This window comes from Nelumbo nucifera, chromosome 1 (assembly GCF_055504915.1).
Source record: "Nelumbo nucifera cultivar China Antique chromosome 1, China Antique-T2T, whole genome shotgun sequence".
Lineage (NCBI taxonomy): Eukaryota > Viridiplantae > Streptophyta > Magnoliopsida > Proteales > Nelumbonaceae > Nelumbo > Nelumbo nucifera.
Window position 1 is genome coordinate 88,335,676 of NC_142649.1, and position 27,993 is coordinate 88,363,668.

Sequence of the window (27,993 nt, forward strand, 5' to 3'; positions counted from 1 at the left end):
ATGACACCAAATTCTCATTAGGATTCATGTTCGTGAGAGTTTGGCAGAGGTTTTAGTACTAGTTGTCAATTCTTTTCCTTTATCTGTTTGCGACCAACATAAATTCACACTGATGAAGTTATGAATTGAAATATAAGGCTTGGTTTATAAATGAAAAATGGGACAGACAAAGATGGTGCTTGGTTTCACTGCGGTTAATTAGAAAACCGGTGCTAGTTTAGGCCTTAGTGCCAAATAGGCATTCTTCAAAATGCAATTTTAAATTTTGTTTGATTAAGCCGTTTATCAATAAATTGTTTTTTCTTGTTGTGTTATAAGAGCCATTATTGGAGCAAATGCCATTTTTTATGTTTCCCCAAATGGTAACCATTTTTTCATTAATCTGCATGTGGCGCTAAGCCGCTAACTGCCCAAAAAAAAAAAAAAAACTTTTTATCCCATCTCATGGTTTTTAAAACTGATCTGGAGACCAAATGCTTAGTCCATTTTGACAAAAAAAAAAAAAATAAAATAAAAAAATGGTCAAAACCGTTTGGACGATTAACTGCCCGGTTCAGCACTTCGCTGACCAAAATCAATGATTTTGGGGAAAAATCCGATTTTGGGGGACAACGGATGACCGATTCCAGGTTTTTTCGGTCCAATCATCCGGTCCGGTCTGGTTTTGAAAACCCATGTCCCATCTTCAAAGGAAAATTCATAAAATAACATTTTTCAATGAGTGATAATCAAATTATACAGCATGATTTTTAAAACCGACCTGGTGATCGAACCGGTTAAGGGTCCGGTTACCAGTTCAAACGGTCCAACTGTTCAACCTGAACGGTCGGTCTGTTATAACAAAAAAATAAAAAAACGGTCAAAACCGTTCGAATGATTAACCAGCCGATTCAACGGTTTGCTAACCAAAATCAATAGTTTTGGGGAAAAACAAAACCGGTCAGATGATCGATTTCTAATTTTTCCAGTCCAACCGTCCGGTCCGGTCCAATTTTGAAAACCCTGCTATACAGCTCCTAAAGACTCTGTGATTGGTGAATGGTCGATAACTCGATATTGATCTCATCAACTCTCTACGCGACTAGTAAAGGGCAAGAAAAAATCAAATATCAAGTCAACCCTTTGTGGAATTCACATCTCTGCCCCCCACAAACGCTCCATATTCCAACCGTGTATTGAAAACATCTCCCACTAACTATTTTGGGAGATTTCCCGATGCAGAGATTTGAATGTAGAGCGTTTGTAGAATGCAGATTTGATCTCCTCTGCACGTGGTTAGTAAAGGGCAAAAGAAAATCAACTATCAAATTGGGAGTAGTGGTCTAGGAGGAGATCACATTAGCGCCCCCAACGTGATCACTACAAAGTTCAAATTAAATTTGAGGTAGGGCCACATCATTGCATCCAGAGCGGTAAATTCACGGTTTTGGCGGAGCGCTACTCCATCAGCTGATTTTTGAATGTAAGGCTGTGTTTGGTTCCAATGCAAATTCTCATTTAATTTTATTTTAGATTTTATTTTATTCTGTTTCATGTCTTAATTTATTTCATCCGTACTGAAATCAAACAAAATGATAAAATTTAAAACAAAAATTGATCGGAATTTATACTCAAATCATTTGCATTTGCACTGTTATAATTTTGTATCAATACAAATTTATTTGCATTACAACCAAACACAGCTACAGGGGTAAATCTCTGAGCCGATTTTTGAGAACTAGGACAAGGAGCTATCAGTGAGCAGTGAACAGTCATTGCTCATTAGTCATCGGTGGGATGCCTATTTGCCGGGAGTAAATAAGAAGTCTGTAACTGTAACTAACATTCCCGGGAAAATTACCAATGTGCGCGACTGCGCCACAGCGTTGGGCAGATCGCCAGTGAATTCTGTGACTGTCTCCATTTACCGCAGATACTTGTGTTAGTAGTGACAGCACCTATGCTTCGGAATCGAATTCTCAAACCCTAACACAGGGACAATGTCAATCGCCGCTCAAAATCTCTCAACGAATTCGAGCCATCATATCTGCTTCTTCTGTTCGACCAACGTGATTCATGGCGTTAATACTCTGAAACACCTTTACGCCTTAACACTCCCAATCTACTCCAGGCGTGATGGGAGGTCGAACTCCCTGCATTTCGAAGTTCTTGGGCAGAGAGACTCTTGGCAGCGTAAACAACTCCAGCCCTTCGAGGCTGGTAGACAATGGCGTTCCAGAGCCTTTGAACCCGAGGGGACCTTGCAAGGAGAGAGGCTCGATGGTAAGCTTAATTTGGACGCTTTCCTTTCGATTGCCGAGGTGTTGTGTCTTGTACCATCGACTATTTTAACGGTCGGGTATGCTGTGAATTGGATCTATTTAAGTTCCTCGCAGAAGGCGATTCAAGTGCCCTTGGTGAACGGGGTTTTTGTCTGGCAATATGTTTTGCTGGTGATTGCTGTTGCAGTCGGGACTTTGATTAGAAGAAGGCAGTGGAGGAGGATCTGTAGGGAATCGTTCAAGTCAGGTGGTAGGTCGAGTTTAAATCTTGTTGAGAGAATTGAGAAACTCGAGGAGGATCTTCGGAACTCCGCTACTATTGTAAGGGTGCTGTCGAGGCAGCTTGAAAAGTTAGGGATTAGATTTAGGATTACAAGGAAGGCATTGAAAGAACCTACTACCCAGGTAAGCTCATTGTTCCTAGATTTCTAATTTTTTTCCTGCATTTTTTCTGACTTCTGAGGCCTTGCGTAAAGAATCTTTGTAGATGAGAGTGGGATAGGATGAACAAATAAACCAAATCTCGAGATCGGTCTCGTGTTTTCCCAAAATTATGGTAGAAAAGAATGCTTTGAACCCTGAAATGTTGGATTCTTGAACTAAGATCAAATATCTTGAGTCGAAGAGCTTGAGTTGTGTACTTGTGTTGTTACCAGGAGAAACGTAATTGCATGTATAAAATAAATTTGTTTTGCGATAGCTTAAGTGATTAATTACCAACGTTCCATAACAGATGAAAAAAATGATGGCTGTCACATTGACCTATAGTTTGTATTTGTGTTCGCACTTTGCAGACTACAGCTTTGGTTCAGAAGAATTCTGAGGTGACTCGAGCTTTGGCAGCACGAGAAGATAATCTTGAAAAGGAGCTTGGTGAAATTCAAAAGGTTTTGTTGGCAATGCAGGTGTGCTTCATATTACCATTTGACCATATAAGTAGATATCCTAATATATTCAAGCTCCGTTAAAAATACTATGACATTATGATGGTTAAAAGTTTCAAAGACAAGCCTTGGTAGAAGGGAAGGTCATTGAAAATTTGAAATGTGAACATATAAAAGTTTCAAAGACAAGCCTTGTTGGCAATGAAGGTGTGCTTCATCATTGTTGTTTTGATGATTCTTGGTTTCCTCCCATGACCTATTTAGATTTCTTATCATTTATATGATAATTTGCATTTATTAAAATTGTTGTTTCTGTCACTTAGCGGTAAAAACACTTGTTCTATAATGGCTTATACATGCCGAAACCAGGAGCCTTTTGTTATGGGCCCGGGGGTAGGATCGCGTCACGGGTCGGTCCACGAGGAGAACCTCCTGTTTTCCCTTGTTCCTCCCTTTCCTTGAGGAACCTATCTTGGCGCCCTAAGGGTGATTTGTCCAAGAGATCACCCTAACTCTCCTTACTCCTTTCTTGACCGAAAATTTGATGCCTTTATTCTTTAATTCCAGCTCCTTAAATAGGAGATTACAAGAGGTAGGGATACTTCTTATTGGATTCGACTTCTTACAGATAAGATTCCTATCTTGGGAAGGATAAGACTCCCTAGATAAATCAAACTTCTACTATAAGACTCCCTACTAAACCTTATCGGACTAGATAAATGAGAAAAACAAATAAGATAACTGTGAAAGATAAGATGAAATAAGCTGCGGCCTAATCCTACGTGGACTTCTGTGTGGACACCTCATTACTGTTGTTGCTGCTGCCTGCGGCGGTATTTCTTCCCAACGAATACATCCGCAACATTACACCCCTCCGGGACTACGAGCTTGTCCTCAAGCTCGGGATATGTGTCCCGTAGTTCAGTGAAGGGCATCCAGGTGGCTTTGACTGATGGTAAGTTGTCCCATTCCACAAGGACCTCGAGGACACCCCGATTGATTCTGGAGCGGACGAGGGCCCGGGGTTGGAGGATGAGCTTGTCGTCTTTGAGGGGCGGCAGAGCGGGTACCTGATCCGGTGGATCTCCTGTGAATGGCTTGAGCAAGGAAACGTGAAAGATATCATGGATTATGCTGTTCGTCGGTAGCTCGAGCTGGTATGCAACTGGGCCGATCCGCCGTAAAACCTTGAACGGTCCATGGAATTTAGGAGCCAGTTTGGGAGCAGCCCACTGTCTCAAGAATCGTTGTCGATAGGGCTGGAGCTTCAACCACACAAACTGACCCGGTTCAAACGTTAGCTCCCATCGATGCTGGTCATAGGTGTGCTTCATGCGTAACTGCGCTTGTTGCAGGCAGAGAGACTTCAGCCAGGAGGGCATCACGTTCCTGGAGGGAACGGTCAATCTCGTTCAGTCGAGTCGATCCAGGCTCGTATGATAGCAAGCGAGGAGGATCTGGGCCGTAGACTACTCGGAAGGGTGTCATGCCCAGGGACGAGTGATAGGCTGTGTTGTAACAATATTCGGCCCAGGGAAGCCAATCCACCCACTGTCGCGGTCGGCCCCCTACAAAACAACGGAGGTACATTTCGATCGTGCGGTTGACTACTTCCGTTTGGCCGTCTGTCTGAGGATGATAGGCGGAGGAGAAGGTTAAGGTCGTACCATGTAATCGGAACAGTTCCTTCCAGAAGGTACTGGTAAAAACGGGGTCCCTGTCGCTGACGATGGATTCCGGTTATCCATGTAGATGGAAAATATGTGTAAAGAAAATGTGGACGACTGAAATGGCACTGTATGGGTGTGCCATAGGGATGAAGTGAGCATATTTAGAGAAACGATCCACCACAACGAACAAAACCGACTTCCCTCTCACCTTGGGTAGTCCCTCAATGAAATCCATGGATATATTCGCCCAAATCTGCGTAGGAATTGAGAGGGGCTGAAGAAGGCCGGCTGGATGTAGGTTCTCCCATTTATGTTGTTGGCACGTGGAGCAGTTGTTGATGAAGTCCCGAATAGAAGTTTTCATTCCTGGCCAATGGAAATCCGCTCGGATACGATGCAGTGTCTTTTGAATGCCCTCGTGAGTGGAGTTATGTATACCGGAGATGACTGTGGGGATGGAGGAAGAATCAGCCGGAAGGTATATACGTCCTTTGTAAAGTACTAGCCCGTCGTGAATGGACCAATTGGAGTCGGTTGTCCCGAACTGTATCTTCTGAACAAGGTCTCTCCATTCCGGTGATTGTGGCAGCGTGTGCCGAATGTCTTCCAGTAGGGTGACTTGGGGTTGTGAAATCGCATGAAGGAGCATATTGTCTTCTTCTCGGCGAGACAAGGCATCTGCGGCACGGTTTAAGGATCCCGCCTTGTAGTCCACCCGAAAATCAAAACCAAGCAGTTTGCTGACCCAATGCTGTTGTGGCGAAGTGGTAAGCCGTTGTTCCAACAAATATTTGAGGCTGTAGTGGTCCGTCTTGACGACGAAGGACCTTCCCCATAAGTATGGCCGCCAGTGTTGTACTACCTTGGCCAACCCAATCAGTTCGCGTTCGTAGGCGGGTAATTTAAGATGGTGGTCCGCCAGTTTGCGACTGAAGAAGGCGACCGGGTGCCCTTGTTGCTGTAGAATGGCGCCTATGCCGGAGCCGGATGTATCACATTCAATTGTGAGCTCGAGGTCAAAGTTTGGCAACTACAGGACTGGTGTGGAGGAGAGGGCTTCTCTTAAACTCGCAAAGGCTGCATCGGCTGCCTTATCCCAATGGAAGGCATTTTTCTTGAGCAGATTGGTTAGTTGGGCCACCAAAAGTCCGTAATTTTGTACAAACTTGCGGTAGTAACCCGTCAACCCTAGGAACCTACGGAGAGCCTTGGCGGACTATGGTTTGGGCCATTCTTTGATAGCCTGAATCTTGGAGTCATCCACCTTGACCCCTTGCCCGCTGATCACATGTCCTAAGTAAAGGACCCGGCGTTCCCCAAAGGAGCATTTGGATCGCTTAAGGAAGAGTTTGTGCTGGTGCAGGAGTTCAAAAACGGTCCGCAGATGTTGTACGTGTTCTACCCACGACTTGTTGTAAACTAGGATGTCGTCAAAAAATACTAAGACAAATCTGCGGAGGTGGGATTGAAATACCTTGTTCATCAGAGACTGGAACGTGGAAGGAGCGTTGGTGAGGCCGAATGGCATGACTAGGAATTCAAAATGGCCATGATGTGTTCTGAAGGCCGTTTTCTCCACGTCTTTGGAAGTCATCCGGACCTGAAAGTAACCCGACCGGAGGTCTAATTTTGAGAAGTATTGGGCTCATGGAGTTCGTCCAATAGCTCATCTACGATGGGGATGGAAATTTATCCTTGACTGTCCGGTTGTTAAGCTCTCTATAGTCCACACAAAATCTCCAAGTTCCATCTTGCTTGGGTACCAACAGAACCGGCGAGGAGAAGGGGGAGGGGCTAGGACGAATGATTCCCTGCTACATCATATCCGTACACTGCCTTTCTATTTCATCCTTCTGTCGGTGTGGGTAGCGATAGGGCCGGACGACGACGGGATCCGATCCGGCTATTAGAGGGATCCAATGATCGCAAGCTCTGGAGGGTGGAAGCCCCTTGGGTTCTTGGAATACAACAGAGAAATCCGTGAGGAGCCTCTCCATATCTGTTGTGCGCATATTCTCGCCCTAAAGTGTATGCAACTGCGTTTTTGCCCTTATCCTGGTTCCCTGCCAGGTAACTGGGTTTCCATTCAGGTGGAATGTCATTGTTAGGGCGCTGAAATCCCATAAGATTGGCCCTAGAGTGATCAGCCACTTGACTCCTAGGACGATGTCGAACTCATCTAAGGATAGCACAAATAGATCAGCAAAGAAGGATTCCGATTCGACCTGAATGTTCTTGCAGATTTTGGGGCTGTGAACTCTTTCCCCGTTTGCCACAGCTACCTGTAGTTGTGGCCTGATTTCCATAGGTAACTCTAACTGGCTGCCTGCTCACTGACAAAGTTGTGCGTGCTTCCTGAGTCAACGAGGATGCGTACTGGTTTTCCTGCTACCTGCGCCCTCAGTTGCATGGTCTGTGAGGTTTTTATCCCTGTAATTGCGTGAAGGGAGATCTCGGGTTCTGATGCTACGGGTTCATCCTCGTCCTCTTCCTGTTCGTCTACCATAAGACAAAATAGCCTCTTGCATCTGTGCCCGACGGAATACAGATCATCGCAGTTAAAGCACTGCCCCCTTGCGCGACGCTCTGCCATCTCGGCTCGGGACAACCGTCTAATGGGTGGTGCTGTCATGCTGCTCCCCATGCTTGATGCCGTCCTGGAAGCGTTACCGGCAGGTGACCTCTGTTCCCTGCTGGCTGTCGAAGAAAGGGACACTCCGGTTGTCTTCGAAGGTGCCCAGGTCGTTGCCGGCCAACCTACACTGAAGGTCCCGCGGGTGAGTTGTAGTTTGCACTCGAAGGCGCGTGCTAGGTTCATGACTGTGACCAGGTTGGGAGGGTGTTGCATCTCCACGTCCACCCTTAGGGGTTCTGCTAACCCCGCGGTGAACATATCTACTTGCTGGTCTAGTCGTACCGAGGCTGCCCTGGCGAGAAGGGTTTGGAACTGTCGCTGGTATTCAGTCACGATTCCGGTTTGCTTGAGGTTAATTAATTCGCCCAGCGGGTTGCTCGTCAACGGGGGTCCAAACCTGAGGAGGCAATAAGATTTAAACAGTCCCCAACTAAGCCCGGGTTCTTCCTGTTCCAGACGGTAGAACCAGAGCTGTGCCTCTTCCGTTAGGTGGAAGGCGGCCAAACTGACCTTGTCTTTGTCATCTGTGCACTGGTTGCGAAAGAACTGTTTGCAGTGATATAACCATCCCAGCGGATCTCCGGTGCCGTTGTAAGACGGAAATTCTAGCCGGCTATACTTGGGAACAACCGTGGCTGCCGGGGCGGCGGTCTGTTGTTCGTCGGACGTCTCTGCCCAGTCTGGTCGGCGGCTGTTGGTGGTGGCGGTTCCCTCGGAGTTCCTTTCCTTGTTCGAGAAATACGATTCCAGCAAGCGTCGCAGCTCCCGGACATCGTCTTTGACCTCACAAACCTCCACGCTGGTTTCCACGAGCCTATGCTCCAGTTCGTGGACCCTGGATGATAGCTGCTCCAGATCTCCCATGACAGTAGGCTCTGATACCAAGATGTTATGGGCCCGGGCGTAGGATCGCGTCACGGGTCGGTCTACGGGGAGAACCTCCTGTTTTCCCTTGTTCCTCCCTTTCCTTGAGGAACCTATCTTGGCGCCCTAAGGGTGATTTGTCCAAGAGATCACCCTAACTTTCCTTACTCCTTTCTTGACCGAAAATTTGATGCCTTTATTCTTTAATTCCAGCTCCTTAAATAGGAGATTACAAGAGGCAGGGATACTCCTTATTGGATTCGACTTCTTACAGATAGGATTCCTATCTTGGGAAGGATAAGACTCCCTAGATAAATCAAACTCCTACTATAAGACTCCCTACTAAACCTTATCGGACTAGATAAATGAGAAAAACAAATAAGATAACTGTGAAAGATAAGATGAAATAAGCTGCGGCCTAATCCTACGTAGACTCCTGTGTGGACACCTCGTTACTGCTGTTGCTGCTGCCTGCGGCGGTATTTCTTCCCAACGAATGCATCCGCAACACCTTTCCTCTTGCTGGCTTGAGCAACAGCCTCAAGTATTCCTTAACATTTGGTTCAATGCTTCAATCTAAATAAATAATGTGATGTCAGTTGCCACAGATGGTGTTCACCAATATGTATGATTTTGTTTTTGAAAACAAAACAAACTGCTATATCAGCAAAAAGAAATATGATTTTTCTTATATGGCAGTTTTTTTTTCTTGTTTTGAAAAACAAAATCATACATGTTTGAGAAAGCCCCCTGAAAGGTCCATGTCTTGGTGGAACAACTCCCATATTATCTTAGTCTAGGAGAGACTCACTGACTCAGAAGTGACTGTCAAACATAATTATATCATGTTGGAGGGACAGTGTGGTTATTATAGCATCTTCAAGTTCCTTCTTTATGGGTTGGCCATCTTTATTGATCTATTGAATGGTTATTCTGTGCATTAACTTTATTTCACTCATACATGAAATCTTCAACCACCAGACTTGAAACTGTTGTTTTAATATTTTTTTCTTTGGATTTGAAATGGTAACTTTCATTCATTGGTTAATAAGCAAGGACAAATGTTAAGAACCCAACTTAATGGGTGCTAACCCCACATAAGAATCCACAATTACAATGCAGCCCAAAAAAGTTCTCTAAATGTCCCTTGTTTGGCTATAGTGTCAGCCAAACCATTGACCTTCTGATCCATCCAAAATTTACACCAATCTCCCTTTTTAGACAGCTGATTTTCCTCATGGGCTGTCTGTGGGTTCAGATTCCTAAACTATTTACTTGCATCCATCCTATCATCAACTTGGAGTCCCCCTCCAGTGAGTCTCCCATTCCTATTGGCCCCAATCTGAATCCTCAAAGGAGGGCTGACACTTCAGCTCTTAGTGAGTCTCCCATTTCTATTGGTCCCAATTGTAAAGCCAAGACTCTTCCTTCTCCATCCCTTAAACACTGTTTTCAAAGCTGAACCAGGTATCAACCTGGAAAGGTGGTCAGGTAATGGATTTGGCAGTTCCATCAGGAAGTTAGCTTGTTGAACTGTTCAAAAACTCAAAATCCTGAGACCTGGACAACTGTCTGGGTTACTGTTCATAAGAAGGAAATGATGCAATCAATAAATCCGAGCAAGAACATACATCTTAATTTTTTATGATAAATTGAAAAATCTTCAAACTGCTTGAAGACTAGAGATTCTACTTCTCTAAGTATAACAAACTTAATTTGGATGTTTTATCAAGAGTTGAATATAAATGCTTCTGAGATGTTGTTTTCCTTAGCATTTTTTTTATAGATGATCTTGCTGCTCAGTAACAAAGGCAATTCAAGTGCTTGTTATCATTTGTTTTGATCAATAACAGAAACTTTTATTAAAGAATTAATAGAAAGATACAGAGGAAGCAAGGGGAGAGATAAAATCTTTTAACCCTCCCCGAGAAATACATAAAGCGGAGTTACAATAGAGCCCAGAACATTTGATCTCTTTCCACCCCTTGTTTAGCAAGAGCATCTGCAAAAAGAGTTAGCATTTCTCTTGACCCATTGCAGCTGAATCTCTTCATTCTGAGATAGCCAATTGAACATTCTTTTTTCGTTTGCAAACTTCCATAATTCATTTTCCTCCTTTTTGCAACCAGCCTATAACCAATTTTGAATCTCCTACAATTAACATTTTGATATTCAGTTATTTAGCCTTCTTTAACCCTTCCATTATCATGATGGCAGATTTTTGTTTTTTTGATTGTTCATTTTCTTATCAATGATAATTAACTGATTTAGAGAAGGGAAGCTAGAGGTACAGGCATGCAGCCCTTAAGGTAGTGAAAGGATGCGCAACAGCCAAAATTAAGAGGCTACATCAATAAGATAAAAGTTTAAAAAGCCAAAAAAGAGAGAAGATACTCTGACATAGATTTCCCATACAAGACTCATCCAATTGGAATTAATCTGAATTAGGTATTAAATAAGGACACCAAGGCAAGGCTTTAACTTCCTTGGTAAAGTGACCAGGGTCCATGATGCAGTAGGGCTGGAACAAACTAACACAAGACAGAAAGAGAGAGGAAGAGAGAGTAGAAAGGGTAGAGAAAGAGAAAAGAGAGAGGATTCCCAAGGAATCACTCCAAGGGGTCCTAGAATCACTCTAGGGTTTGTAGGAATCACTCCATACAGCAAGAGAGCTCTTAGAAATCTTCATTCATTCATTAACCTCAAAAGGAAGAGAATACATCTATTTATAGAGTGACTTGTGTGGCCCGGAACACTGTTCACCACAATTACAAAAAGTGCCACTCTTTGTCTTATGCATCAAGAAACACAATAACTTTCTATCTATTAATGCAAATAAACTGAAAATTGAAAGACAAGCACTACTAAGCTATAGGAACAAGATGCTATAGTCCAAGTCCACATTGGGCTGGTCAAAATGACTAAAATACCCCTGACCAGATCAGTCCAAATCCCAAGAGTCTTCTCCGTGCTAAATCAGAACCTGTTTGTTGTTCTTCTTCTTACGAGAATAGGTCTTATAATGCATGGACCGATCCCCATCATCTCTCCCCAGCTTGAAAGAACTCGACCCTGGTGAGTTAAAGGCATGATATTGCTCATAAAGTTCTGGATTAAGATGATACAAATCTTCAGCTGTAATCCATGATCATTCTGAAAGAGGTAGATTCTTCTACTTTACAAGAAACTTTTGATAACCCCCACTTGCTGTAGAAATCAACTTCTCATCAAGGGTGTCTTAAGGCACATTAGTAGGTGGAACCAAAAGTAGCTTAGGCAATGGGACTATGGGACAATCACTATGGCCATGATATGCACTTAGGTCTTCAACATTGAATATTGGGCTAATTCCCATTTCGCTTGGCAGCTCTAGGACATAAGCATTAGAACTGATTTCTTAGTGATCTTATATGGACCTGCACTCTTGGAGTGAAGCTTCTTATAAAAGCCCTTAGGAAAGTGTTCAGGACGTATACGCACCATAACCATATCACCCTCCTGAAAATCAGCTAGGCACCTATGTAAATCAGCTTTGGCTCTGTTTGCATCATTGCTAAGAGCAATCTTGCGCCTAACTTCATCGTGGATTTCTCTCATGTGGCGAGCAAAGCCTTCAGCCTCTATGCTAGTCCTGGCTTCTTGTGGCAAAGACACTAAATCAATAGGCCTCTTATGCTGAATTCCAGTAACTATCTCAAAGGGACTTCTTCCAGTTGACCTATTAACTTAACTGTTTTAAGGAAATTCAGCCATAGGTAGGATGAGATCCCACCTGGAAGTATGGTCACCAACTAAGCAACGTAGCAAATCATCGAGGCTCCTATTAACTACCTCAGTTTGGCCATCAGTTTGAGGATGGAAAGAAGATGAGAACTTCAGCTTTGTATTGAGGAGTTTCCAAAGTGTCTTCCAAAAGTAACTCATAAACTTAGCATCACGATCAGAAACAATAGTAATAGGAACACCATGTAAACAGACAATTTCCCTAAAGAATAGGCTTGCCACTTGTGAGGCATCTGATGTCTTACTGCAAGGAATAAAGTTGACCATTTTTGAGAACCTATCTACCACAACATAAATTGAATCATGATACCTTTATTGTCTTGGGAAGACCTAGGACAAAATCCATAGAGAGATCTTGCCAAGGCTCATGTGGAATTGTTTGAGGGGTGTACAACCCTGTATTTTTCTTTCTCCCTTTTGCCAATTGACAAATTCTGCACTGTTTGATCACACGATCAACATCAACCTTAAGGCTAGGCCAGTAGAAGCGATCTTCTACCATAGCAATGGTCTTGTCCCGACCAGAATGCCCAGCAATTCCACCTGCATGTAACTCCCATATAACATAATCACATAGTGAGGTGTTAAGAACACACAAGCAAGTTCCCTTGAACAAATAACCATCATGGATAGAAAAGCCAGGATATTCAGATTGTTGTCCAGCTTGTAGAGAACCATAAATGATGCTGAAATCCTTGCAACCATCATAATCTTGCTTCAAATGATTGAACCCCACAACCTGTACAGACATAAAATGAAGTATATATACCACTCGGCTCAATGCATCGGCTACTTGGTTCTCGGCACTAGCTGTATGCTTAATCACAAAGTTATATTCTGCTAAAAATTCAGCCCATTTCTGATGTTGACTACTAAGATGTTTCTGAGATTTGAGATATTTGAGTGCTTCATGATCTGAATACAAAACAAACTCTTGGGAAATTAAATAATGACGCCAATGTCGAAGACATTGTACCACAACATAGAATTCTTTGTCATATGTGGAGTACTTTTGTCTAGCTTCATTAAGCTTTTCACTGTGAAAAGCTATAGGATGTCCTTCATGCATAAGCACACCACTATTCCAACTTGGGAAGCATTACAAAACACCTCAAAGATTTTTGAAAAGTTGGGCAAATGTAACACTGGGGTCTCAGTCATCCTTTGCTTGATGGTCTCAAAGGCTTTAGTTGCAGCCTTAGACCAAACAAATTCCCCCTTTTTCATAGCTTCTGTAATTGGTGCCATAATAATGCTGAAATTCCTTATGAAACACCTATAAAAAGTAGCCAATCCATGAAAGCTTCTCACTTCATGGATGTTAGTGGGAGTGGGCCAATCAAGTATAGGTTTTACCATGTCCAGGATCAGCCTTGACACCTTCAGAGGATATAACAAATCCTAAAAAGATAACAGTAGGTGTCATAAAAGAGCACTTCTTTAAGTTGATGTAGAGCTTTTCCTGGCGTAAAACTCTCATCACTTGACATAAATGGTCAAGATGATCATTAGGAGTATGACTGTATATAAGAATGTCATTGAAGTAAACAACCAGCCACTCTCATGAAAGTGCTAAGAGCATTAGTTAAGCCAAAAGGCATAACCAGCCACTCATAGAGGCCATCCTTTTGTCTTAAAAGCGGTTTTCCATTCATCTCCAAGTCGAATCCTAATTTGGTGATATCTGCTTCTAAGATCAATTTTAGAGAAAATTGTAGCTCTGTTCATCATATCCAGCATGTCATCTAAGTGTGGAATAGGGAATTGGTACTTGATTGTAATCTTGTTGATTGCTCTACTATCAAAGCACATCCTCCATGAGCCATCCTTCTTGGGAGTGAGTAGAGCCGGTACAGCACATGGGCTGAGACTCTCTAATGAAGTCCTTCAATAGATCATCCACTTGCCTCTTCAACTCAGCATGTTCTATGGGATTCATCCGGTGTGCAGGCAAATTAGGTAATCGAGACCTGGGAATCAAGTCTATTGCATGTTGGACATCACGTAGAGGTGGTAATTCATTAGGCAACTCTTTTGGGATCAAATCTGAAAAATCAGCCAACAAGTCTTCAACCTCTTTTGGCATCTTTGAAATAGGGGCATGTGCTGGTTTGTTCACTTCTTTTACTATTAGGGCATAAACAAGGCTGATTCTTTGCTTTCCTCCTCAAATTACTTCTTGAACAGCAAGAGAGGTTGCTTCTTTTGTTCAACTACTTGTTTCTGGGCTGGAGCTGCCTTTTGAGGGGTCTTAGTTCGCTTCTTGATCTCATTAGGTGACATAGGTTTCATAACAATTTCTTTCCATTAAATAGAAAGTAATATGTATTCTCTTTCCTAGAATGGTATACATTCCTATCGTAAAGCCATGGTTGGCCTAATAGAATATGTATAACATTCATAGGAACAATATCACACCAAATATCATCAACATAAGACCCATAGGAAATAGAAACAAGAGCTCTCTGTTTTACCTGAAGTGTCATCTTGTTTAACCAAGCAGTCTTGTATGGTTGAGGATGAGGTTGTGTAAATAGATTGAGCCTTTCAACAGTTGCTACAGAAACCACATTCATGCTGCTACCACCATCAATTATTAGCTTGCAAAGTTTGTTTCCGCTCAAGACAAAGGTGAGGAAGATCGCTGTACGAAGCCAATCTTCTTTCTTTTCTTCTTTAGAGGATGCTAAAATGCGTCTAACAACTCCAACAAGATTGCTGTCATCTTCTTCATGTTCAGATCCAGTGTACTCCTCTTCACCAAGGCCTCCATCATCTTCCACTTGTCCTTCCTTCTCACACCCTATGTGTAGATTTTTATTAGGGCATTGAAATGCATAGTGGCCCTTTCCACCACACTTGAAACAAGTGTTTTCTGTTGTTCCCCTTTTATTAGCATCAATCATGATGTTCTTCCCCTTGTTATCAGCTCCCTGATACTTGGAACCATTAGACCTTACTAGAACCGCATTATGAGATGTAGGTCTAGTGACTCTACCCTCATCTAAACTCTTACGTGTTGCTGCCTCCCTAGCTTGAATACCAAACCTCCTACTATTCACTTGCTTCAAGCTCTTCTCAATTTTTAGAGCCATCTAAACAGCATCATCTATATCATAAACTCGTGCAGTCATCATTAAATCGGGCTAATTTTTGCTTCTCACTTTCTGTAGACTGACATCTAATAGTAAGTTCATCAAACTTCTGCATGTACTCAGACACAGATAAGCTACCTTTGTCTCAATGTCATCATCTCATCATAAAGAGCATCTTGGAAGTCATTAGGCAAATATTTCTCCTCCAAGTAATGCTTCATATCTTCCCAACGGGTGATAGGATGCTTACCCAAATTCTGTAATCTATTCTCCACACTCCACCATACTTTTGCATGGTCTACAAGTTTAAGTTTAGCAAATCTAACCTGTCTTTCATCTGACATATTGAACCAATTCAAGTATTCCTCTAGTTCTGCCAACCAATTGGAGAAAACTCGTGGATTGATATCACTTCTAAAACCGGGAACTTCTATCTTCACTTTACTAGTAATGTCATCCCAATAGTCATCTATATTAGTCTTAGAATGCTCCACCAACTCATCATATAAATCATTTAAAGTACCTTGAGTTTGTAGAGTTTGAGACCTTAGGGGCTTGATGGCAGTCCTTAGTGGGTGGTTCACATGTGGACTAGTAGGGTTATTGGTGTTAGAACCCTCAGCTTCAACTCCTCCATGTGGAACACCGGTGCTGTTTTTCTCTTCTTGTTCTTCCATCAACACTTTGACTTGAGCTTCTAGGATGTCCACTCGATTAATAAGTGCAAGCAACAACTTTTCTTTAGCTTGGTCACTTAATCTTCCTCTCATGTTTCTACCATGGTAATGGGCCATTTGAAACCTGATGCTCTGATACCAAAACTGATGCAGTAGGACTGGAACAAACTAACACAAAACAAAAAGAGAGAGGAAGAGAGAGAGAGAAATCCCATGGAATCACTCCAAGGGGTCCTAGAGTCACTCTAGGGTTTGTAGGAATCACTCCATACAGCAAGAGAGCTCTTAAGAAATCTTCATTCATTCATTAGCCTCAAAAGGAAGAGAATACATCTATTTATAATGACTTGTGTGGCCCGGAACACTGTTCACCACAATTACAAGAAGTGCCACTCTGTCTTGTGCATCAAGAAACACAATAACTTTCTATCTACTAATGCAAATAAACTGAAAATTGAAAGACAAGCACTACTAAGCTATGGGAACAAGATGCTATAGCCCAAGTCCACATTGGGCTGGTCAAAATGACGAAAATACCCCTGACCAGATCAGTCCAAGTCCCAAGAGTCTTCTCCATGCCAAATCAGAACCTGTTTGTTGGCCTTCTTCTTACGAGAATAGGTCTTATAATGCATGGACTGATCCCCATCAGTCCATGAGCTGGTTGATCCATCTAGCATCATAAAAAATCCTAGCAAGAAAATCAGTTTGGCTTATGGTAATGCAAATTATCTTCCACTTGATAAAATTACCTCATCAGTCAGGTGAATGATCTTTCCTCTCATGCCACCAGATACATCCCTTTCTATAATGGAGGGTGTCAATCCTGAATCGTCCATGTCTCAGAATAGAAGATTTGGCCCTTATACCACTGAGCCTACTGAAATACTGTTTTCATTCAAAATCATGATCATATAGAGCTGGAAAGAAGAAGAGAGAAAGGGAAGAGAGAAGGGAAGAAAGAATCCCCACTGTGTTTATATTAGGGTGATTAAAATTAAAACAACTGTAAATACAGTTCTGTCCTTGGCAGCCCACTATATTAAACAGACAAAATACAAAAGAAAAGAACATGCTGACATCATTGTTACTCTGATAACAGGTTGACAACACTCCCCCTCAAGTTGGGCTGTATATGTCAATCATGCCCAACTTGTCACAAAGTTCATTGTGCCGCAAATAATGAAGACCTTTTGTGAGAACATCAGCTAGCTGCTCCTTAGAGTTAACATAGGGAGTGCGGATTTCCCCCTTATCAAGATTCTCTCTTATGAAATGCTTATTTACCTCAATGTGCTTTGTCCTATTGTGGAGAATAGGATTTGTTGCATTGTTTATAGCTACTTTGTTATCACAATAAAGGGACATAAGACTGTCAACATTGAACCTAAGCTCTCCAAGCTGATTCTTCAACCAAAGCACCTTATCCACCCCATGTGCCATAGCTCTATTACTCAGCTTCGGCACTTGACCTTGCAACCACACTTTGTTTTTTTACTTTTCATGTCACCAGATTTCCACCCACAAAAGTATAATACCTACTCGTGGATTTTCTGTCATCCATAGCACTTGCCTAATCAGCATCTGTATAAGCTTGCACCTTCAAATGGCTATGTTTGCTGAATAGTAAACCAGTTTCTAGATATTTCTTTAAATACCTAAGGATTCTCTTGGTAGCCTTCAAGTGTGGAACCTTAGGTGAATGCATGAACTAGCTTAGAACCCCAACAACATAAGCAATGTCGAGGCATCTCATAGACAAATATAACAATCTTCTCACTAACCTTTGGAAGTGTTTTACATCCTTCAGAGGTTCACCACCACAATCACCCAATTTATGGTAACATTCATAGGAGCATCTGCTGGCTTTGCACCAAGTTTGCCTGTATCTTGTAAAAGATTGAGGATGTACTTCCTTTGAGAGATGAAGGTACCCTTTAGGGAGCGGGCAACCTCAATCCCAAGAAAATATTTTAGAGGTCCTAGATCTTTCACTTCAAATTGTGAGGATAAGAATTGCTTCAACTTGTATATCTTAGAGTCCCAGTTCCTTATAATGATGATATCGTCTGCATACACTATCAACGCGACAACTTTCTCCTGACATCTTTTAACAAAGAGAGTATGATTAGATTGGTATTGTTTGAACCCTACTTGCTAAACTACCATATGAAACTTACTGAACCATGCTCTAGGGGATTGCTTTAAGCCATACAGAGATTTTCTCAACTTGCACATCTTATTTTCACTTCCTTTTGCACAGAATCTCGGTGGCTGAACCATATACACCTCCTCTTCCAGACCACTATTTAAGAAAGCATTTTTTTACATCAAGTTGCTATAACTCCCAACCAATATTTGTTGCCAATGATAGAAGCACCCTATTCAAATGATTTTTGTCACTGGAGCAAATGTTTCATTATAATCAACACCATACACTAGTATATCCCTTTGCTACTAGCCTTGCTTTGTACCTTTCTACTATCCCATCTGCCTTATGTTTCACTATAAACACCCATCTACACCCCACTTGTTTTATCCCTTTTGGAAGATCCACCATTCTCAAGTATGGTTCTTATGGAGAGCATTAATTTCCTCTTTCATAGCATTTGTTCATTCAGGAATGGGGTATTTGGGTATGGGAATACTATCAATGACAAACAAAAAGGCATGATAAGAAGGAGAAACATTGTCATAGGACACATAATGGTTAATGGGGTGTTTGGTAGTGCATGACCTGTCCCTTTTTCTTTGGGCATGGGAAGGTCAAGATCATCCACAATTGAAATGGGAACAAGGGAATCAATACAAACAAGGGTACTTGGCTCAATTGGACTTACCTCTTGGGAGTTTGAAGGTGTCAGTCGCTCGGTATCTGGTAGCTCCACATCTTGAGGACACTGCTGATCTCTATAACGCTTACATAGGAATACACAGAAAGAAGAAAGATCCAAAATAGAAGGAAGAAAGACCGATTGGTGGACCTATTTCTCCTCCTTTGTACTATTCTCCCCCAAGGAGAAATAGGGTAGAATGGTTCTGACTCAAGAAAGGAAACATCCATAAAGACAAAGTACTTACGACCAATGGGATCAAAGTACCGGTAACCCTTTTGAGAAGAGGGTACCCAAGGAAGATACATGAGATAGACTAAGAATCCAACTTACCATGGGAAGGGGGCAAGTCATGAACAAAGGCATATCAACCAAACACTCGCATTCGATTGATGACATATGCAACGGTAAGTACATCATCTATCCAAACCTGCTTAGGTACATTCATATGTAACATCATCTCTTGTGCTACTTCAAGAAGGTGTCTATTCTTTCATTTTACAACACCATTTTGTTGTGGTGTTTTTGCACATGAACTCAGATGAAGTGATCCATGGGAAGTAAAGAATTCAATGAGATCACCATGGAACTATTATTTTGTATTATCTGATTGAAATATTTGGATGTCAACATGAAATTGTGTAAATACCATTCTCTGGAAATCCCTTATAATCATTGGAACTTTGTCTTTGGCCCACATGGGAAATACCCTTGTATAGCGAGAAAGTCATCAATCAATGTAATAAAATACTTATAACCTCCCTCGGAAGGTATAGTGGTAGGTCCCATACATCTAAACACAATGTGAAAAGGAAAGTTTGATCTTTTATTACTTGAATGAAAAACAGTTCTACATTGCTTACTCAACTGACACATTTGACACTAAAAATCTAACACTGAACATGACTTAAATAAAAAGGAAACAAAGACTTCAATATTACGAAGGACACATGACCCAAATGATTATGCCATAACTATACTCAACTCTTATTTGATTGACTCAGCTAAGTATGTGACTCCGAAGTTGACGTCGAGAAACTAGCCTTGTTGTTAGAAGTGTAAAGGGCATCTACTAAGTTTTCTTTAAAAATCGTCCTCCCAGAAGTTAGGTCCTGAAAAACACATGAACTAGGAAAAATGTTACACTACAATTTAAGGAGCTTGTGATACTACTAATTGAAAGTAAACTGATAGGAAGCTTAGGAACATGCAATACATTACTAAGGTTCAGACCATGGAAAAGAGATATTGATTTGTAGCATGCAATGGAAGAGAAATCTCTGAAGAAATAGTTGGTTAGCCACGAGTGTGGGGTTCCATACCCACACTCAGGCTCTAGTGTCTGTGGTCAGCACTAGAAACCCTCACAACACATCTCACGAATAATATTTTCAGTTCTGCAACATATAAAAGAAACTTGCTACATACCAAAACTTAGTTCGAAGATCATGTACCTGTCGAGAAGAGGGTACCAAGTCTGCATTGTCACCATCACAAAACCAGCCCTCTTCGAATTGCGAGTAGAGGGTTTTCTACCAACCACAAAACCACAACGACTGCACTCATTGGAGGCATGGAAACCCCCAAAAGGAGAAAACGACCAGTCCTTTTCTTTCTTTCTGGAAAACACTCTAAATATCAATGAGAATTCTGCAAAACCCTAGAGAGGAATGCACAGAACAGAGAGAAAAGGAGGCAACTGATCTGAACCGATTATCGTGGCTCTGATACCATGATAAAACTCAGATTAGATGTTCGTATATGTTCAGATCAGAGGAAAGAGAAGGAAAAGAGAGAGAGAAGGAGAAGAAGAAAGAGAAGAAAAAGAAGGAGAAAAGGTCACAGCCGAACTAGAGAGAAAAAAATCAAATCCCTCTAGTTGGCCCTTCTTTTATTTATACTCTTCTAAGATATACAAGGATTACCATTGTGCCCTCACTTAAGTGAGAGCCACATCAGCTGAGCAGTACATATATAACTAAACATAAAAGGACTGTACTACCCTTGTACAGCCGACTCTAACAGTGGAGATACTTGAGCAGACTCATCTGATTGATCCAGGCTACAGAGCGATTTCAGAATCAAACATCCCTATTCGTAGATAAGGAAGAATTTTGCCAATCTTCACTTTCATCTCTTGTCAAAATCCTAACCTGCATTTAGGGAGATTTTCTGCCTCTCATTCTTCTGTTTTTAACCTTCAACCTCCTGTTACTTCTTCTGTCTCTCATCATCTTTTATCTCCATCTCTTTTTTCAGGTTCAAATGAATTGTCATCCCATCCAAAGCAGAAAGTTCCACCTCAGACAACTGCTCCATCAAGCATTGGTAGGAAGGTGGCGGAGAATTTGGGAATTGTTAACATAGCTGGTGCATTGGGAATTGAAAGAAGAGATGAAGAAGATGAAAAACAGAGAACTTTTGAGAAAGAGAAGATCAAATCTGGAAAGATTCAAGAGAAAAGTAGAAAAAAGGTCCCAAATGAAGGGGAATTCTGTTAGAGTGACCCAATGAAGGTTTTTAGCTGGAATGTCAGGGGTTTGGGAGGTCAGCTTAAAAGAAGCTTAGTGAAAGAAACATTGAAGAGAGAAAACCCAGACATAATTATTCTTCAGGGATCAAAAAAGGAAGTTATTGACAGAAAACTTGTGAAAGCCATTTGGGGAATAAGGGGTAGGAAATGGACTGCTGTTCCAGTGGTGGGATCCGCTGGTGGAATCATCCTAGCATGGAAGGAAGATGAAATTTCAGGTTTGGAGATTGACAAAGGTGAATTCTTAGTCTCGGTTTTGTTCACAGATATTAAAGATGGGTTCAGCTGGATTCTTACCGGAGTGTAAGCCCCAACTCTCCTGATAGAGAGATTTTGGGACGAATTGGATTCCCTGCATGTGGAGGAGGATATCCCGTGCCCCCGTGGTGTTTAGCTGGAGACTTCAACGTCACCAGATTCAGCCTGGAACACTCCAATGGTAGAGCCCCAACCAGAAGTATAAGGAACTTTCTCTAATTTTATTTCTAGACACAACTTGTGTGACCTCTCCCTTACTAATGGGATCTTCACCTGGTCAAATATGCAAGAAAATGTCATAAGTTGCAGACTTGACAGATTTCTGATTTCTCAGGACTGGCTGGAGAGATTCCCTAACCTTTGCCAAGAACTTCACCCAAAGATTCTGGTTATCTCACAAAGATTTCAGCAAAAAGATTGCAGCATGGTGGGAAGATTGCAAAGTAGAGGGTTGGGCTGGTTTCAGGCTATTACAGAAATTAAAAGCTCTGAAGAAAAACCTTAAAGCTTGGGGGAGTGAGGAATTTAAAGCTGTTGAAGAAGAGAAGAAAGAATTCTCACGGAGTTTAGAGAACAAAATGGGACCCTTGATGCTTTAAACAGAAGTAGAAGAGCAGATTTGAGAAAGGAATGGGAACTAGTCAAAAGAGAAGAAATTTACTGGAGACAAAGATCAAGAGTGAGATGGCTGAAAGAAGGAGACAATAATTCCGGATTCTTTCACACTTATGCCTTGGGAAGGAGTAGGAAGAATTTCATCTCTAAGCTGAAACTGAACCAGAGGGAAGTGGAGAATCCTGAGGAAATTAACGAAGCCTTCCTTTCCTTCTTTAAAAACCTTTTCTCCAAGGATAGTAATAACCAATTTACATTGAACAGATGGGAATGCCTAACTCTATCAGCTGAAAAGAGGGTTTGGTTGGAAAGAAGCTTTGAAGAGGAAGAAAAAATGGCTGTCTTCAGCATGGATGGAGATAGGGCTCTAGGGCCGGATGGTTTCCCCATTTTTTTTTCCAGCAGTGTTGGGAAATAGTAAAGTCAGATCTCATGGATTTTTTTCAGGGACTTCCACTCTTCTGCCATTGTTAACAAAGGCCTAAATTCAACCTTTGCCTCATCGCAAGGAAAGGGGGAGTCTTGGAAGTTAAAGACTTTAGACCAATAAGTTTGATAGGGAGCATCTATAAAATTTTAGCTAAGGTTTTGGCCAAAAGACTTAAAGAAGTCCTAGAAGATCTAATTTCCCCAAACCAATTTGCTTTTGTAAAAGGGAGACAAATTGTGGACAGCATTCTAATTGCAAATGGGTGTGTGGAAGACAGAAAATCTTCTGGGAACCCAGGGGTTCTCGTGAAACTAGATCTGGAAAAGACGTATGATAAAGTGGATTGGGATTGTATTTTAGATTGCTTAAAGATGCTTTGGTAGAAAATGGATCAGGTGGATTAAAGGTTGTATTGGTTCTTCTTGGTTTTCAGTGTTGATAAATGGTGAAGCGAAATGCTACTTCAAGGCTAGTAGGGGTCTCAGACAAGGTTGCCCACTTTCCCCCTTTCTATTCACTTTGGTGATAGACATCTTTAACTATCTCTTTGATAAGGCTATTCTCCTTAACTTGGTGAAAGGATTTGAAGTGGGAAGGTACAAGATTCACATTTCACATTTACAGTTTGCTGATGACATAATTTTGTTCTTGGATGCCTCCATAACCAACATCACAAACACTAAAAGGATAATTGAAGGTTTCGAACTTATCACTGGTTTGAGGGTTAACTTTTGCAAAAGTAGTATAGTAGCTCTTTAACTCAGTGGAAGTGGAACTTCTAGAAAGATTGAAATCTTTGTTGGGGTGCAAAGAGGAGAATCTCCCTATTTCATATCTTGGGATGCCTCTTAGAGGGAATCCAAAATCTCTCAACTTTTGGAGACCAATGGTGGAGAAATGTGAGAAGAAACTATCATCTTGGAAGAGGTGTTATCTCTCAGAAGGGGGGAAGGCTTACTCTCTTGAAGGTCTCCTTAGCAAATTTGCCAGTTTACTTCCTTTTAGTCTTCCAGATTCCAACCAAAGTCAGAAATCAGATTGAGAAGCTTCAAAGGAACTTTCTTTGGGAAGGGGGTGGGGAAAAGAGAAGCCATTTAGTCAATTGGAAACAAGTATGCAAGCCTAAAGAGGAAGGTGGTTTGGGAATTGGGCACTTAAAAGAGAAAAAATCTTCTCTCTTAGGCAAATGGCTATGGAGGTTCCCTAAAGAATCCAATGCTCTTTGGACAGCTGTCATCTCAAGCAAATATGGAACAAATGTAAATGGGTGGGATAGCAATCTCCATTTGAACATGATAAAGTCCAAAAATCCTTGGAAAGGTATCATCTCCACCCATACTTCTTTCTTTCCTTTCATAAGATATAAAATGGGAAATGGATCTAAAATAAAATTCTGGAAAGACCTTTGGTGGGGGGAATCTACCCTTGCAACTTCTTTTCCTAGACTTTTTAACCTTACCCTTGACCAAGAAGCCACCATTTCTTCCTGCCTTCCAGACCAAACTGTTGACAACACCCTAAACCTTCGACTTAGAAGACCCCTAAGGGATTTGGAGATTTCTGAATTAATAGACTTAATTGAGACCCTTAAATAAGCCTACATCTCCCCCTCCTATTCTGACACCCGAATCTGGACCCTACACCCTACTGGTGAATTCTCTTCTAAGTCTATGTTCAGGGTTTTGATTGCTGATGAACAACATTCCTCCTTGTAAGAAGATCTAGTGTAGCCACATCCCTTCAAGAGTTTGTTTCTTTGTCTTGGAAGCTTGTCTCCAGAAATTAAATACTTATGATCTCTTGCAGAAAAAGTTTTTGGGAAGACTGTCAATCTCTCCTCATGTTTGCATTTTATGCTTCAGTGAAGGTGAATCAGCAGATCACATTTTTCTTCACTGCAAATTCCCCCAAAAGATTTGGTTCCATTTCTTGAAAATGGCAGGTTACAGCTGGGTTATTCCAAAGCACATTATGGACTCTTTGCATCAATGGCAAGGAACAGGGTTAACTAAAAGGGGTAAAGTTTATTGGCAATCAGTGCTACATGCAATGTTGTGGGGAGTTTGGGACGAAAGAAACAAACGCCTCTTTGACAACAAATTCAGGCCCTTGGAGGAGTTAATTTCGGATATTACTTACCTTTGCAACCTCTGGACGGTGAACTCAGATCTGTTCAAAGAACTCTCAGTTAATGATCTCAATAGAGATGCTTACCCCTTTCTGTTTCTCTATCACCTCCATCAAACATCCTTGAGGCTTCCTGACCCCATCAATGAAGGAGTGATGACCCTTAACTTCGATGGAAGTGCCTCAGGTAACCCTGGCTTAGCTGGTATTGGAGGTACAGTAAAGGATGAAAGGGGCAACATATGTTGGACTTTTAGCAGTCCAATTGGTTTGGCTGATTCCACAAAGGCTGAAGTGATGGCTGCTCTCACAGGAATCAGAGATTCAGAATAATAAAAAATTTGGGAATCCAGAATTTAGTCATTGCAGGTGATTCAGCAAATAATGGTTTAGAGACAAAGAGGGGGGACCTTGGAGATTGAGTCACTATTTGGAAGAGGCTAGGGATTCTTTGGACTGTTTAAATGTAAAATTAGTTTGGATTCCTAGGGAGCACAATCATACTGCGGATGGTTTGGCCAAATGTGGTGTGTATTTGGAGCATTTGTATAGCGACAAGCTTCCTCTGTAATTTGTTGGGGTTCTTCCCCTGCTTTGTACATCTTCTCTTGTACCTCTTCTTCATTTAATGAATCCTGGTTAAATTTTCTCAAAAAAAAAAAATCTGGACTTGCTTCTCTCTGAAAATATGCAATTCCAGGCTTCTAGAAAATTGTTGGATTGGCACTCCGCAGCATAATCCTTGGTCTCACCTGGTTTGTTTTTTGTTTCTTTTTCCTGGTTAATTATAGTTTGTTGGGTTTCATGGCCAGACATAACATGTTAGCCACGAGTTTCCCAAGATGAATTCAACCAATTTCAGACAAGCACTTTCTTTCCTGGAAACACCTTAAGAAAAATGAAGATAAGTAGGGTTATCCATGCTATCAATAAAAAAAATGGTAGGGTTATCCATGCATGCTGAAGTTGGGGTGTAGAGATACAGGATTTGTCTGTGGGATTGGGACCCTATAACTTGCCACCTGTCCCATGTTTTGAGGATTGGGACAGACAATTGGATGGATCATACCTGTTTGGTCCACTTGCTGGAGTAATTAGTCACACAATATTATTCCAATTTCCGATTTGGTTTTTGATACATAAAATCAGAATCATCTGTTTCTAGCACAGCCAGTGTTTTAGTTGAATGCATTCATAGGTGGTTTATGGGTCTTGTGCTCCAAAATCCAAGATGCTACCCTTCATGCATTTCTTTTATTGGCTCGCTGCATTCTTACTCCTAAGGGTTTATTTTAGTAGTATCAACATGGTTTTGGTTCTGTTTCCTTGTTCTCCCCGACTCATTTTTCCTTTATTTGGTTCTTTTTGCTCTTTAAAATTATGCAACCTTTCCATGTTTGGAGTACATCTAGTTTTGACCTTATTCCCTTTCCTACTGGAAAAGACCCTTATATGTAATTTCTACTCTTATGTTCTCTTGCTATAGCTTTAGCTTATCTATCTCTGAGTCATGACTCTTCTCCTGTTGAACTTACCCAACCTGAGTTGGTTAGGAACACTGGTTTGCTTCAACCAGTGTAGATTTAATTCAGGACAGTTTTGCTGCTGCTTTGTTTATTTACTTTTTTCTTTGTTTTTAAGCCAAGCCCCCCTCCTTTTTTCTCCCTTTCACTACCTAGGTAGGTAAAGCTCAATTTTGAATCAAGAAACTCTCCCTGCTCACCTTCCAAATACCAAGAGCTCCGAGGTAAAGAATAGCCATGCTGTTAGATATGGATGCCTTCTTGTTTTGGAGGTACAAACCTGCAGACCTGACTCTTAATGCAGCTTATTGACCTTATTCCATTTTGTAATGTATCAATCAAGAACTTTAGTAGTTGGAAAATGGAAACAAAATGTTTTTCAGATTCATTTTGTAATATTTGAGTTTAGAACCATGAAATTAGACTTGTTAAGGTCTGCAAGGTATTTGCCATTTCTGCTGCTTCTTACTGGAAAGGGTTTTTGAAATCTTTGTTCCAATTTTAACTGTTCTTGAGATGATGAAAGATGTGATTGTGATATGACTTGAATCTTTCTGTACAAATTTTAAAGTATACCACCATGTAGAGGGAATTGTTCAGTGAATAAAAAGATGTTAAACTATCATCTGCAGTTTGATATATAGTATCAATGGCCTGTAGCTCCAAGATGCATCCTGGTATGTTTTAGTGTCTAATTTCTTCTTAATGTGTTTAACTAGAATTTGTTACTCCTACGTTTGGATTTCCAACTTAAAGTTCTTGACTTTGTTTCTTCATATTGTTGCTTTTATAGGAACAACAACAAAAGCAGCTTGAGCTGATTCTTGCAATTTGCAAGGTTGGGAAGCTGAGGGAAAGCAAGCGGAACACTGTCATTGAAGGGGAGACAATTGAACCAAGCAATTCGAATTGTGAGGAGAATTTACAACAAATGGAAACCGAGACTCAAAACCAAGGAGGAATCAGTTACAAGGGAACCAAAACTAACAGAATTTAGAACTTGGGAACAACAAATTCCAAATGGGATGACCTTTATTTCATGCAGCCACCTAAAGTCAAAATCATTCTTTGATATCTGGTTGATGTTGATGAATGCTCTCTGTGAACAAGCTTAGCCAAGTTGGTCTAACCATTTCCTTCAACAAGAAAGCTTCCAGATTTGGTGAATGTGCCTGTTTGTCCTTCCCAACGAGGGAAGTAGTTATCCATGGCTATGTTTAGCCCAGAATTTTAGGCTTATTCGACACTGTATTCTTAATCATCATATTCATCTTGTAATGTCTGGCATGCTTTCATGTCAATAGACGATTGCATCTATGTAAAGGAGTGCTTCATTGGTTACAAGTTTTTTCTCTCTCTCTCTCTCTCTCTCTCTCTCTCTCTCTCTTTCTAATTAATAGACTGTATGCATCACAATCTCAGTCTACAAAGTGCATGCGGTGGAAGTGTGGAGGTGCAACTTCCATTTCTCGACCAGTCTCCCATCTTCCGATCCTACAGCAGCTGCAATAGTACGCATAACAAAACCAAAACAATCAACCAATCAATATTGTTACTGTGCAATTCAGGCATTCCTAGCTGGCTGTTGACTGGCTCGTATCTGGCAACGGACGGCACCTGAGAAGAAGACGGTGAAGAATTCCCGGGGGACTTGCCCGATGGGAATATTCCGATGCTTAAATTAGAACGCCGAGGAAAATAGAAAGAGTGTAAAGAGGCTAAGAGTGTAGGTCGCACTAGATCACTAAGTGCTCTAGATCAGCTCGAGAGCAAACTTGAGTAAGGCAAGATGATTCAAGATCCA

The 27,993-nt window shown here is 41.4% G+C and overlaps 1 protein-coding gene across 4 annotated transcripts; it reads left to right on the forward strand.

The window, feature by feature from the left end:
- Positions 1-1,737: 1,737 nt before the first annotated feature.
- Positions 1,738-27,530, forward strand: LOC104599595 (uncharacterized). Of its 4 annotated transcripts, none has more exons than XR_735546.3 (4): positions 1,738-2,666; positions 3,056-3,166; positions 20,963-23,859; positions 26,983-27,530. XR_735546.3 is itself a non-coding variant. In XM_088887948.1 (4 exons), the coding sequence occupies exons 1-3, from the start codon at positions 1,980-1,982 to the stop codon at positions 26,831-26,833; spliced, it is 810 nt and encodes a 269-aa protein (XP_088744074.1). In that variant the 5' UTR covers positions 1,744-1,979; the 3' UTR covers positions 26,834-26,866; positions 26,983-27,530. The 4 variants fall into 4 exon arrangements, 2 of the variants coding, with proteins under 2 accessions (XP_088744074.1, XP_010260511.1); XR_016076318.1 differs by lacking the exon at positions 26,983-27,530 and adding an exon at positions 24,346-26,815; XM_088887948.1 differs by lacking the exon at positions 20,963-23,859 and adding an exon at positions 26,822-26,866 and having other exon boundaries at positions 1,744-2,666.
- Positions 27,531-27,993: the final 463 nt, after the last annotated feature.

Coding starts and splice junctions, on each gene's coding strand:
- LOC104599595 (XM_010262209.3), top strand. CDS start 1,980: ATGTCAATCGCCGCTCAAAATCTCTCAACGAATTCGAGCCATCATATC. Junction 2,667..3,055: donor TGAAAGAACCTACTACCCAG/GTAAGCTCATTG, acceptor CGCACTTTGCAG/ACTACAGCTTTGGTTCAGAA. Junction 3,167..26,982: donor AGGTTTTGTTGGCAATGCAG/GTGTGCTTCATA, acceptor TTGCTTTTATAG/GAACAACAACAAAAGCAGCT.